Here is a 13,138-nt window from a genome sequence, read left to right on the forward strand (position 1 = left end):
ATCTGAGTGCGGAAAATCTGGAATAATTTCATGAAAGGGGTGACACGTGTGTGATGGACCTCGAAGAATTTCTCATGGGTTTCTCCAGGCAGAGGTGAGTAGAGCGTGACCTGGGCTGCGAGAGCTGTGTAGGCAGGCAAGCACTTTGTAGCCATGAGAAGTGGCAAGTGTCCCAGCTTGGCTCCTATGGCGAGTGATAAACAATAAAGCTGGTGACAAGGAAGAAACCTATTCCCAGCGGGCCATGAAGGCCAGGTGGAGAAGTTTGGGCTTTGAAAGCATGAGAACCAATACAGGTTTTAAGCAGGAGATTGGCTGATGATTTTGTGCGTTTAAAGTCAGGGACCTTGGCCCTTGACCCTCTCAACCTCCCAACCTCCCAACCTCCAGCCCAGAGAAAATCCAGTAAATATTTGTGAAATGAATGGTCAAGCAACACTGTGTAGCAGTGCTTTTCAACCTTTAACAAGCTTAAGAGTCACCTGGGGATCTTTTTCAAATGCAAATTGTGATTCCTAGGTTAGAGGTGGGACCTGACATTCTACATTTCTTACAAGTTCTCAGTGGTTGCAGCCCCTTCTCTATGGATAGCCAGGATTGAGAACAGTAGTTTGCAAACCTGGCTGTGCCTCAGAATTGCCTGGGGAGCTTTTAAATTACTCAGATTAAGTAGATCTGGCCTGTTTTTACCAAGTTCCTCTGTGATTCTGTTGAAGGCCAGGTGGGAACTGCTGGGGTGGACTCTGGCCGGGCTGTGGGAAGCAGTGACCGGTGGGAAAAGACCCTGGAGGTGGAGAGGCCAGTTAGGATGTGGAAGATCAATTAAGATAGAAGTGAAGAGGACCTGTGTTGGACCTCAGAGAGGGGACAGGTAGGAGAGACTAGAGAGATAGCATCTATGGGCTAGGGGGCCAGGCCGAGAGGTGAGGAGGGAGGAACAAGAATTGAGCTTTGGACAAGGAATGGCATGGCCTTTAGACGATCACATTTGTGATAATATTTGGAAGTTGTTTTTTACTTGGCCGTCAAAAACATTTCCTTCCTGATATACAGATTTGTTCATGACACTCTTGCTTAAAAGCCTCTGGTGGATCCCCTTTTGCAAAACATGAGAAGGGAGAGCTATTATGAACTGTTGAGGCATTTAAACATTTATTAAGATCCCAGACTGTGCACCCTCATTCAAGAGGTGACAGTCTGGGGGACAGGGGGAAGATGTGACACTGTCATCACTTGGTGTGGGCACAACTAGGCTGAAACTCTTGGCAGCCTTGCGTTTTCCTGAGTCACTATTTTTCCTGCTTCCTCCTTCCTCAGAGCAGTTCCACTTGATGTTTTCATGGCATCATTCTTTGGTTTCAACACTTGCTGACACCTGTGTGTCTCAGTTTTTGCAGAATCCACAGCTGGTCTCAGAAAGGTGGGCTGTATCCTTTGTAGACTCTGAAAGCCAGGTCATGGGGATTTTCATGAGGGCCATTCTTATCACTCTCACACTCAGTAAATAATCTTCTAGGAGATGCCATCTTAGAGCGTCTGTTTACCTTTAGACCAGATTTCCTTAAGGCCTTGTGAGTTCCCAGGGGCCTGCCAACTCTCAGCTTTGTCTTTGGGAAATTTATGATTTCTATTTAGTGCTCCTAGGAAATCCTTACTTTGGTGCTCCTTGGTAATTCTTACTTTCATTTCCTATCTCTGTCACACACACATTTATGCACACTGAGAACCCAGCTTTCACTGTGCACAATGCTTTTAATCATCGTGTTCCATGTTGTGTAATAATCTTGGCCTCTGTAACACAGCTGTGGATGGAAGGTATAGGCAAGGTGGGATAGGATCGCCTCTCAAAGGGATAAAGTATAATATCCTTGTTTGGCATTCAAGGCTCCTCCGCAGAAGCTGGCAATAATTTGACTTACCAGCTGCATCTCCACTGTTCCCCAAACTGAGTAGCTTAACAATTTCTATCCTTTGTGCCTCTCTGCCTTTGCATACGCTATTTTCTCTTCCTGGGAAGCCCTTTTGTCTCTGCTCTGCAAGATGAATGAACTCTTACTAATCCTTCAAAATGCAGATCAAAGTCTTGAAACACCTCTCCTCCCCCCACCCCCAAGTTATTTTTACTCTCCTCTCTAAATTGTACTAGTATAGCATCCAGTACAGATGTCTTCTATGGTTCTTAACACACTTCATTTGCATGTTTCTGTTCACACCCCCTCCAAACTCTGAGCTGCCCTGGGGCTGCATCAGCCCTTGTGTTCGGCCCTACACTCAGCAGATGTTGAGGAAGAGTTTGTGGCAGGCGAGGGCCTTGAGCCCTTGAGTCTGTTTTGCAGTGTTGGCTTCAGTAAAAGGGTGAAAAGGGCAGGTTGTTTTGTGTTGGAGATGAGGGAAGGAACAAGAGCAGAACCTGAAAGGCTAGGACAAGCCTGATGAGTGGTCCACAGGGCTAGAGTCATAGGGTGGGGTGGGGAGGGGAGACTGGGAGAAATGATGCTGGAGTCTCAGGCTGGGGAGAGATCCTGGAAGGTCTTGAAAGTTGACCTTAAAGAATTAAAATGTAATGCTGATGACCTTGAAGGTCTTTGAGTATGGAAGAGACAAGGTGAAGCCTGTGCTTTCAGGAGGATTCAAGGCTGAGAAGGGCAGGTTGGAGGGACGGGAAGGAACTTCTTATGAGAATGAGCTGTTGGAATAACTCAGTGAGGTAGATTAGGACCTAAATCAAGGCAATGGCAATAGGGATGTTGAGGAGGTGAATGAGCTTGCCAAGAAATCCTGCAGGATTTGGTGACTGATTAGATTTGAGGGAGACAGAAAAGAGTCACATTGGACACTGACATTTTGTGCTAGTTTGCTGGGAGAAGAATGAGGCAGTTGTTAGCAGCATGAGAGCATGGAGGAGCTTCTTGGAAAGGGGAGGGGAGATGAGGGTGGTCGATTCCTTTTGAAATCAGGAGGGAGCCTTGGGTAGTTTCTTGCATGCCCTTTATGTTTTTACCCATGAGGATGGTGAGGCCCAAAGAAAGCTACCCAGGGTCACCCAGCTGCTGGTGGCAAAACTCAGGCCTTCTGGCCTTGAATTCTGTCCTTTGTAGCACAGTGGGTTTGGCCAGACGAGAGCTGCCGGAAGGTGCAGATGGAGACTCCATTAGGCAATGAAGAACGAGAAACAGACCAGGTTTGGGGTGAATTCATTCTGCAGTACAGCTAAGGCTGGAGTCTTGTAGGTCAAAAACTCAGGAGGAAGTGTCTGTGGCAGCCAAAGCCACTGGGGGTGCGAAGGCTCATGAGACCTTCTTTCTGTCCTGTGACCTATGGGGATGTGGGCTGACGGGAAGTAGGGAGTGCTTTTATGGTATCTGCACTCTTATGCTTGTTAGTGCTTAGTGGGAGTACATGCGTATTAAATTGTTCCTCTGGGAATGCAAGCACCAATCTATCAGTTCCATGGAAAGATGTATTCCAGGGACCCAAACTCCCACCACCCCAGTCCCCGTCATCAACAGACTTTAGGGATGCCTCCAACCAGCTATGAGGAGTCGCCAGTGTAGTGCTGGGTGGGGGCAGCGGGGTGTGCCTATCCGGGGAAGCCAATCAGCCGTGAGAACTTTTTCCAAGCCAGGGCCTGTGTGTAAGGCCAGTGTCAGGGATTTAGATGGTTGAGTGAGGGCCACAGCTGTCTGATAAGGAGAGAGGACCTTGTCTAGAGTCTGCACTGCTGCCAAGAGACTCAGTGGCCCTGAGGCTGGGTTTCCTCCCCTCCTTACCTTTCCCTTCCACACCTCTCTGCCTGGCCAGGCTCCCCAGCCTCCCAGGATGAGTCCTGCCTTTGCCACGGCACAGTGATTACCTTGTTTTGCTAAGGCAGAGCTGGGTTAATGCATGTGAAACCTTTAGATTATTGCCTGGCATATGATAACTGCCAAATAAAAACAGACACAAGAAATGCTGGGATTCAACTTTCAGTCAAACTTGTTAAGCCTCTTGGTTCTTTTTTTTTTTTTTTGGCCTCACCGCGCAGCGGTTTGCGGGATCTTAGCTCCCCGACCAGGGATCAAACCCATGCCCCCTGCAGTGGAAGCGTGGAGTCCTAACCACTGGACCGCCAGGGAATTCCCGAGCCTCTTGGTTCTTTTTGAGTTATGTAGCTGGGTCTGGCAAGTTTCTACCTCATCTTGTTTTGAGTGTGTGTGTGTGTGTGTGAGTGTGTGTGTGTGCACATGTGCGCTTTACTAAGACCAAAGTGTGTGCGCGAGCCTGCTTAGCCATGGTAAAATATCACGGATAGCTGTAGGTTGCAGACAGGATATTTGAGTTGTACATGTGTCAGGAATGACTTATGCAGAAGTAAGTGGGTGGTGGGCCTACTAACAAACCTCCAGGAAGAGGCTGTGGGGAACTGATCCTATCACGGTCGCTCCCCTACCTACAAGTCCTGTGCCTACAGGAGCTGTGCTCTGGGTACATCTGTTTCTTCCTGGAATGAGGGCAGGCATAGGGAAGGAGGCGACCCAAATCCCAGGGTTGCCCTGCCTGCTCAGGGACAGCCAACGCCTGCTGGTGGCTGGGCGTGTTTGGTGGGCATAGTCAGACCCCTGCCCTGAGTCCCAGGTAAAGAGATAAACCCACAGTGACCTGTGTGCATGGTTGGAATGGCCCGCTCAGATGTGGCTGGGCCTCTCGGCTGGGCAGGGACCACTCTGACCGAGAGGGCCACTCCCGTGACTGCACTGGGGTGTCCCAAGAGGTCTTCTTAGCAAACTTTTCCAACCTGCTTCTGGCCAAAAGGCCCAGAGAGCCCACCAGAAGGAACTCCTTGGGTTGACAATATGTGTGTTTGTGCATGTGTGTGTGTGTGTGTGTGTGTGTGTGTGTGTGTGTGTGTGTGTGAGAGAGTTGTGTAGAGGCCAAGGGATCTGCTGTAGGGACTAAGGGAACAGAGAAGGGCAGAGCCACAGTTCAGGTTAGGAAGACCAAATATGGGTTACTTTTGTTCCTTGCATGCACACATAACAATTCCTCTCTTTAGGGGTGACTGTTTCCTTCCCACAACACAAGGCTCTGTTCCCCTGAATCAAAGAGGTTTTCACATGTACGGCTGGCTTGACCCTGGACTGCTTTATGGATGAAACAGAGGTGTATGTTGACTGGCCCCAGAAAGCTGCCTCCAGAGGAAGGACGGAGAGGAACTTCTGGCTTTGGTGGGTTTTACAAAGGGCTTGTCTCATGAGGCAGGTAGTGTTATTCCCATTTATGGGAGGCAAACAGGTACCAGAGAAGGAAAATGATTTTTTTTTAAGGTTCCAGAGTATTCACTTTAATTTCTTGTCCTAACTGGGCCACTTCTGAGAGTGAGAGGAGGAGGCAGATGCTGAGCTGGATGGGACCCTGGGAGACAGGACTGCCTCGGGCGTACTGGGATGTGTGGCATCAAACTCTAAATTCAGTAAGCAACGGTGGGGGGGGGGGGAAGGCGATGGGGGAGAGGGGATTAGAGTAGGGCGAGGGGAGAAGTTAGAACTGGAATTTGGGTGAGAAAGGAGGATTCTTCTATTTCGACATTTTACCAAAGCAAAGGAATAGTTCTTGGCTCTGACACCTGCCCTCGACTGCTGTCATGAGAAAGTTTCATTACATAAGCTCTTCCTGCAAGCAGCCAAGACATCTGGTTCTTCGACGCAACGCTGCCGTCCCGGTAACAACAAGCACCACCGCCCTGCCCTGCGTGTCCGGCTAGGTTTTCGCTGCGCGGCTCACCGGAGCTGCACGAAGCCTCTGGCAGGGGTGTTGTCCTGCTGGAGAAAAGGGCGCTGACTCCTCACTCACCCCCTGACTCCAGCATGGCAGGCGGTGTGTGTCCTCTACCGTGGGGACTGGGACTCCCTCATCTCCGAGGGCCCTGCCAGCTCCCTCTTTCATTTAAGTCCTGGCTCTCCTCAGACTTGCTGTTTCTCCTTCGAGCCAGTCTCTCCTTCTCTGAGCTTGAAGTTCCTCGCCTGTCGAATGGGAACAGTACTAGGCCGATCTCACCTGCTTGTTGTAAAGATTAAACGAGATGACGATGCGTATAAAATGTTGGCTGCAGTGCTTGGGCGTCGTAAGTAGTAAGTGGTATTATTCTCATCCTCTTCTCAGAAAGCCTGGCAAATATAGTTTGTCAAGAGGAGTGATTTACACCAACCAGAGGGCTTATTCTGAAATTTCAGGGGGGAAGTAGTATTGTCTGGGGCTCCAGGTGTGACCCCCGTGGTGGAGGTGAGCAGGAGGTCCAGGAGGCAGAAGTCCATGGCAGGGTGAGGGAACAGGCTGATTTCAGATGGCCCGTCACCGATGTACAGGGCAAGGACAACAAACAGAGAGCTCCGAGCCCACACCAGCTCCATGGGACATGGTGGGGTAAGGTCAAAGTCCTGCCCTTAGGCTCCAAAAATCAATTCATCAGTTTTCTACCCGGCCATGTGGAAAAGCCCACAGAACTTGGCTTAGCCTGGCTGCATTAATAGAAGTCCGGACTTTCGACCTTGATGGGAAGAGGGGTCATCCCACTTTTCCCTGCAGTGGCCAAGACTGGCCACACCTGGACGTGGTACCCTGGGCACCACACTTTGGGAGCAGGTGGAGGAGGGCCCGTGACTGCATCGAAGCTGGAGTCCCTGTCCTGTAAGCTCCGGAAGGTCCTGGGGCAGACAGGAAGACACAGGGTTGGAACTGTGATTTTTAGGTGGGCAAGGGAGCTGCCATGTTGTGCCTTGCTCAGAGGGCAGGGTTGAGGGCCCTTGGTGGGAACGGTACAGAGGATTAAAGAAGAGGCAGATTTCAGTTTGGCATGATGTAAGAAATTCCAAATAACTCAAGCTTCCCTCTAGGGCCGGGTGGCTGTGTTAGAGCGTGTTACTGGAGTCTACCTGAAGAGGGTACTGTCCAGGCAGTACTGACTAGAGAGGAATTTGTGAAATAACTGAGGAAGCAGACTTTGCCAAAAGGGTGTGGGTCTCACTAAAAGTACTGTAGGATTTGGGGGGATGATTGTTGGCTTCTCAGCAGAGAGGTGACTTGCAGCAAATGTAGGGGGGAATGAAGGTGGAAAGCTGGGGAAGGGCGGCCATGAAGCTGTGCAGAAGCTTCTCTATCTCAGGTCCTAGGCCAAAGTCCCACCCAGTGCAGGTGTTGGGAGAGAGGAGAGACTCTGAGGAAGTGCCTTTGTGGGCTGGAGCTTTGAGGTCATGATCCCAAAGCGATTGTACTGTGTGTATTCTCTGCTGATGCCTACCTTGGCCTGACCACCTGGCGGGGGCATGAAGGCTCTTATGGACTCATGGGCCCTTCCTTGAAGATTTCGAGAACACAGAGTCCTGGTACCTGCAGGACCAGGGCCGTGCGGTCTGAGACAATGAGCTCACAACATCCAAGAGGTAATAGCGGGTGTAGGAGGGAGCGATCCAGGAGAGCGGTGGGCACGACACTGGGAATTCTGACCGACTGTCTGCAGCCTGGGTCACAGAACAAGCTTCCAGCCCCGAGAGGGGACAGGGAAGGGCTGTGGGCAGCAGGGCCTTATTCAAGTAAGCTGAGGTTTTGGGTGGGGTGAGTGGTGGGAGGATGGAGAGTGCTGCGGTTAAGCAACGTGGATGCCTGACGGGCACACAATCCTGGCTGGGGTGGCAGGGAGGGGAGCCCGCCAAGGCTGGTAGGAGGGAGGCCAGGGAAGCCCCCAAATGAGAATTGGCCCACTGGATCTAGGAAACTCTTTTAGCAGCAGAGGTGGGGCATAATTCCTAAGTATTCTGGAGTCAATAGACTTGTGACCTCATTTATTATTTCAGTCGCCATTATTTTTTTAATTTTTTTTTTTTTTTAACCATCCTCCGTGCCAAGAACCATTATGGTGGGAACACAAGACATGTCCCCTGCCTGGATGGAATTTAAGGAATGTACCCCTCATTCAAAATAGGCAGTAATAACTGCAGAGAAAACACAGTGAACGTTCAGAGAAAGGAGGAGGAGGGGGCATTTGAGATGTGTCTTGAAGGAAAGATGGACCAGAGACACCCCGTTCTATGCGGGTGAAGGAGGGCACTTCTAGCAGAGGGGACAGCAATGTACAAAGAAAGGCATGGGACGGTAAGTTAAGGGGCACGGGTGGCAAACAGCCAGTGGTTTGGTTTGGCTAGAGCTGGAGGAGGAAGGGAGGCTAGACAGGGAACCAGGGACTGGAAATCATCATTCATTAAGCGCGCACCATGCATCAGGCACTGAGCACAGACTCGTCGGTGCTCACTTACATCTCACAGGAGCCTGTCAGGGCTTTAGCGGAGGAGGAAACTGACTCAGGATAAGTGACTTTCCCAAGGTTCCCTAGCTGGCGAGTGGTTGAAATAAAATTGATGCCCCATCTATCTGATCCCCAAACCCATGTCTCTTCCACTCTATCTTGCCGCCACCTTGAGAGTCCAGATGATTCAGTCTTCAGTTTACCATGAAGATCAGCTCTTCGTGTTGAGGCAGGAAGATGGTCAGACGACATCAGGCTGTGAGAAGCACTTGGTCGTGGCCAGGTTGCCATGATGCACACCTGGCCCCAGTGCGATATATACACGCGTGCACACACACGTATTTGTAAAGTAAATCTCTAAAAAATAGTAGGAAGTTGCACAGTTGTTCATGGTGTCACAGAAACTGATGTTTCCTGAGCGCTATAGGCAATTGCTGATTTCCTGGGCGAATTCCTCTATTTTCCCTCCCACTCAAAGTATATTAGAATGGGGCAAGGTAACCCAGAATCTTCTCTAATTTATACAAAAAAATTCCTTTTTAAAAAAAGTTTTATTTATTTATTTTTGGCTGTGTTGGGTCTTCGTTGCTGTGCACGGGCTTTCTCTAGTTGCGGTGAACGGGGGCTACTCTTCATTGCGGTGCGCGGGCTACTCATTGCGGAGCACGGGCTCTAGGTGCGCGGGCTCCAGTAATTGTGGCAGGTGGACTCAGTAGCTGTGGTACACGGGCTTAGTTGCTCCGCGGCATGTGGGATCTTCCCGGACTAGGGCTCGAACCCGTGTCCCCTGCCTGCATTGGCAGGCGGATTCTTAACCACTGCGCCACCAGGGAAGTCCCAAAAGATTTCTGACTTTAGCTACTTTATCATTAGTAACAAGTTCCTTACATCCCACCTGTTGGGGCCCCCAGGGTGTCAGCCGTCGAGGGATGTTAAGCAAGATGGTGGGTTGGGAGGGTGGGGGTGAGGATGAGAGAGAAACCTGGGCCGTAACCCCGGTGGAGCTGTCGGGGTGGAGAGGAGGGGCTGACCTTTCTGGAAGTGTTTTCTGGGAGCCTGTCCGTGCAGGGGCGTGGAGTGGGCGCTGAGAGCCTGCGTGAAGGGAGAGCATTGTTTCCATGGTGTCATGTTCAGGGTCTGAGCAGGTGGGTGCTGCTGGTGGCTGCCTGCCAAAGCTGGGGTACTTTCTTATCCTGTGTCCTGTGGAGCCAGCCGGTCCTCATTGCTGATCAGGTCTGCACAGGGCCACTCCCTCTGTCCAGCTCGGCCTGCCTCCTGGAGCTCGGAACCCAGACCCAGCTCTGCCAGCCACACCTGGCTTTTGTCCTCAGGGTGGACCTAGGGTCTTTCAGGTTTCCTGATGGGAAGGTCTCCCTCAGGCTAAGGAGGAAGCCCCGAGAAGACCACCTAGGGAGGCCGGGGTGCTGAGGAGGGCGTATCTGGGCTGCAGTGTCTTGGGATCTCGTGTTACAGGGCACTTGGGGGACAGAGCTGTACCCCCGTGTCCCAGCTTTGAAAACGTAAAGGGCTACTCCAGGGTCACAAATTCGGTCTTCACATGTCATGATTACTTACATTTGACAGAAAATTTTATTTTTTATTTTTTTTGCCCCACCGTGCAGCTTGCAGGATCTCAATTCCCCAACCAGGGTTTGAACCCGGGCCACATCAGTGAGAGCCCAGAATCCTAACCACTAGGCCACCAGGGAACTCCTGAAAGAGAATTTTAAATAAACCTGGTGACAGTCGAGTGAGGGATGGCAGTTTTGAGAGGGATCCTGCAGGGCGCGTGAGACACGCATCTTGTTGCGTCACTGTCACACACCCTGTGTGGAACCTATTCCTGAGTGACTTGGGGGTGCTTGCCTGTTTGGTTCTAGGTGTCTGAGAGTGAGATGTCCACTGGGAGCAATTGTGGGCCTCTGTGGGACACCGGTACCACTCGGCCGTCTTCTCTCAAGGCCACCTCTGAGTTACTAAGGGTTCTCCCGACGCCAGTGCCTAGGGCCTGGGCCCTCCTGCTCCACAGATGTGGTCAGAGTTTGGCTCTTGGTCCTCCCAAGCCCTGGAGCCCAACTTCAGCTTTAGCCTCTATGTTTGGGGTCCCCAAATCCATCTCCGCAGCTGTGACTTCTCTGCCAGGTACCTGCCTTCAGATGGCCCGTGAACATCATAAACCCTGCCTGCTTACTGTCCTTAAGCTGGGTGCCTGGTGGCACTGGCAGAATGACTGAGCAAGGCACAAAGGGGCTGTAAGAGCACGCATGCCATCAATTACCTTACCATTCTGGAAGGCCCTGCTAGAGAGACACAGAAAGCACAGAGCAAGTGTGCTGCGTTGTACCCTAGGGTTCCCCTAATTGCAGGCTGGCCTCAAGAGATTTGGCAATTTCTCAAAGGGAGTCAGCGTTGCATATTTTTTTCCTGATCCCAACATTTAGGCCCTGCTAAGAGGTCTTGGCTAACTCCATCTTCTGGAATAGTGCAGTGGGGACACGGTCTCTGAGAAGGGCCAGGCACTGAGCTGGGTGGTTGACTCTGCCCCCCTAACCCTCTGACCAGCCCTGTGTGAGGCAGGTGGTAATATCTTCATTACACAGTAACCTGAGAGGTTAATCTGCGTTACCCAAGGTCAGAAACTAACCCAGCTCTAAGCAGTAGAGTCAGGATTTAAACCCAAGTCAGTCTGACTCCCAAGCCTGGACTCTCTCTGTTGTATCTTGCTCTGTCTCCTTCTTCAGGGGAATGAGGAAGGAGCTGCAAAGACTCAGGGGTCCAGATTGGGCTGGGCTGTGGGCCTGTGGTGTAGGTACTGCCTTCCCCTTCTGTGGCCCTTTCGCATCACACAGGCTTCTACACCTTTCACTTTGAGACTAAGGAACTGTTCGGGTGTCTCCCATGGGAAAATAATGGCCCTGCTTTGTGGAAAAGACGAGGTGAGAAAGATGCGAGAGAGGCCTCCAGGAGCTGTTGCAGTTGCTCCCACTCCTCTGGGGTGAGACTGACAGGCTTCCGGGAGCCAGACCTCATGGATCCCCAGGGAGGGGAGACCTCTTGCAGTGCAGTCCCCAGCCGGCTTGTCTGTGGTCTGTGAGTATGTGTGCAGATGGGGGATTCCTGGATCACTTTTCTTAAGAAAGTCCCTGGGCCACTCTGTGGCCTAAGTACTCTTTGGGGAGGGAAGTGATCTGAGTGGCAAGTGTCTTGTGACTGGTGAGCTGAGGTTAGGGGACCGGCTTTGCCCCCTCCCTCCCCCCATCATATGCTGGATTGTTGAATTGCCTTGAAGAGAAGAGGGCTGGGCCCAGGGCTCCTTGAATGCAGCTTGACAGCTGGTCAGGCTGCGGGGTCTTCAGGTTTCCTCCTTACAACATACCAACATCTGGTCTCACTAAATGGTCATGGTCCCCAGGCATGACTTGACTCGGAGCTGACTTACAAAGAAGATAGATAAAGGACTGTTGGGAACTGTCCTTACCTGGATGTTGTTTAAGGTCTGGAGATGCAAAGCCATCTCCCTTAGACTGAGAGGGAAGAGGAACACCAGTGGATGAGAACAGAGACCCACATCCCTGGAGAGGAGGCTGCCTTCTTCCCGTAGGTTTGTCCAGCGTGTATCCAAGATCAGATGGGGGCATGTGTCAGTTTGCTAGGGCTGCCATAACAAAAATACCACAGACTAGATGGATTAAGCAAGAGAAATTTATCTTCTCACGATTCTGGAGGCTAGAAGTCCAAGATCAAGGAGTCGGCAAGGTTGGTTTCTTCGGAGGCCCCTCTCTTTGACTGTGGACGGTCATCTCCCCCCTGTGTCTTCACGAGGTCTTCCCTCTGTACCTGTCTGTGTCTTTATAAGGATACCAGTCATATTGGATTAAGGCTCACCCTAATGATGTCATTTTTAACTTAATTACGTCTTTAAAGATCTTATTTCTAAATATAGGCACATTCTGAGGTACTGGGGGTTAGGACTTCAACATCTGAATTTGGGACAGGGGGATACAATTCAGCCCATAACAGGATGTTTCCAAAAGCCTCAGTGAACAAGGCTCGGTGTCATGATGAGGGGTGGAGAGGCATTCACTGCTGGTCCTGCCAAGGGAACCAGGAGAGGCAGGTAGACTCAGCCCAGCCAGTGGAGGAAGTTTGATTGGCTTTGTCCAAAGGCTCAGCCCAGAAAGCCCTATTCCCTGTAGTCTGGGCTCTCTGGCAGCAGTGGGTTCTGCCTGGTGTCTTCACCTGGCTTCCACGTGGCCCTCAGCCCTCCGGTGAAGACAGAGCTGCTAATCTTCCACTAATACCCTCCAGCCAGGCCTGCAGAGGGAGCCCCCTTCTCCTCTGACAGAGGCAGGAGCCGGGCTGTTGCCCATCTTTAAGGAAATTCTTTGGTCTCCTAATAATTTAAACTTATTTTTTTTTTTTTTTTTTTTTTTAGTGCAGAAGGAAAGCTATTGCATTGACTCAAAATTAAACTGTTTAACACTTGTTGAAATGAAGGTTCAAAATACAGAATAAATGTTGATTAATTCAGTTAGTATTTACCAGGGGCCTGCCACAGTGCTGGGGCCTGCGCTCCTCCCCAGGCAGCTTGGGAGGCTCGTAGGAGGTAGCTGCAGGCTAAAGTTATGCCTGAGGCCCCCGAACACTCTAGATGATAGAGAAAACTTGCCAATTCAGATCTGGTTTTTTTTCCTTGTTGCTTAGCATTCTAAAATAATAGAATGAGGAGAAATGCCTGGTTTTATCATCCATTAGGGGAAGTTACATCTTCTCCCATTGATGCTTTGGGAATATAATTGCATTCATCAGTTAGCTCGTGCCAGGCCCAAGCACGGTCAAGTTCTCCTTATGGCAGAGCTGCCT

General features: G+C 50.8%; 1 protein-coding gene across 27 annotated transcripts in view; it reads left to right on the top strand.

Annotated features, from left to right (window-relative positions):
- PPFIBP2 (PPFIA binding protein 2) overlaps positions 1 to 13,138 on the top strand; it is a 155,987-nt gene that overhangs the window by 1,826 nt on the left and 141,023 nt on the right. The window contains exon 1 of one of the 27 annotated variants that reach the window (XM_082476300.1): positions 7,462 to 8,124. The exons of 24 other annotated variants lie outside the window; for them this stretch is intronic. Coding sequence is in view for 1 of the 3 variants with exons in the window: in XM_082476305.1 (XP_082332431.1) it covers positions 8,117 to 8,124 (8 nt within the window). In the remaining 2 variants the exon portion in view is untranslated. Of the gene's footprint in view, positions 1 to 7,461; positions 8,125 to 13,138 lie in introns of those variants that run through there. 2 more of the 27 variants (XM_082476305.1, XM_082476312.1) reach the window with 2 other exon arrangements.

Source organism: Balaenoptera physalus, assembly GCF_965194825.1.
Source record: "Balaenoptera physalus genome assembly, chromosome: 10".
NCBI lineage: Eukaryota > Metazoa > Chordata > Mammalia > Artiodactyla > Balaenopteridae > Balaenoptera > Balaenoptera physalus.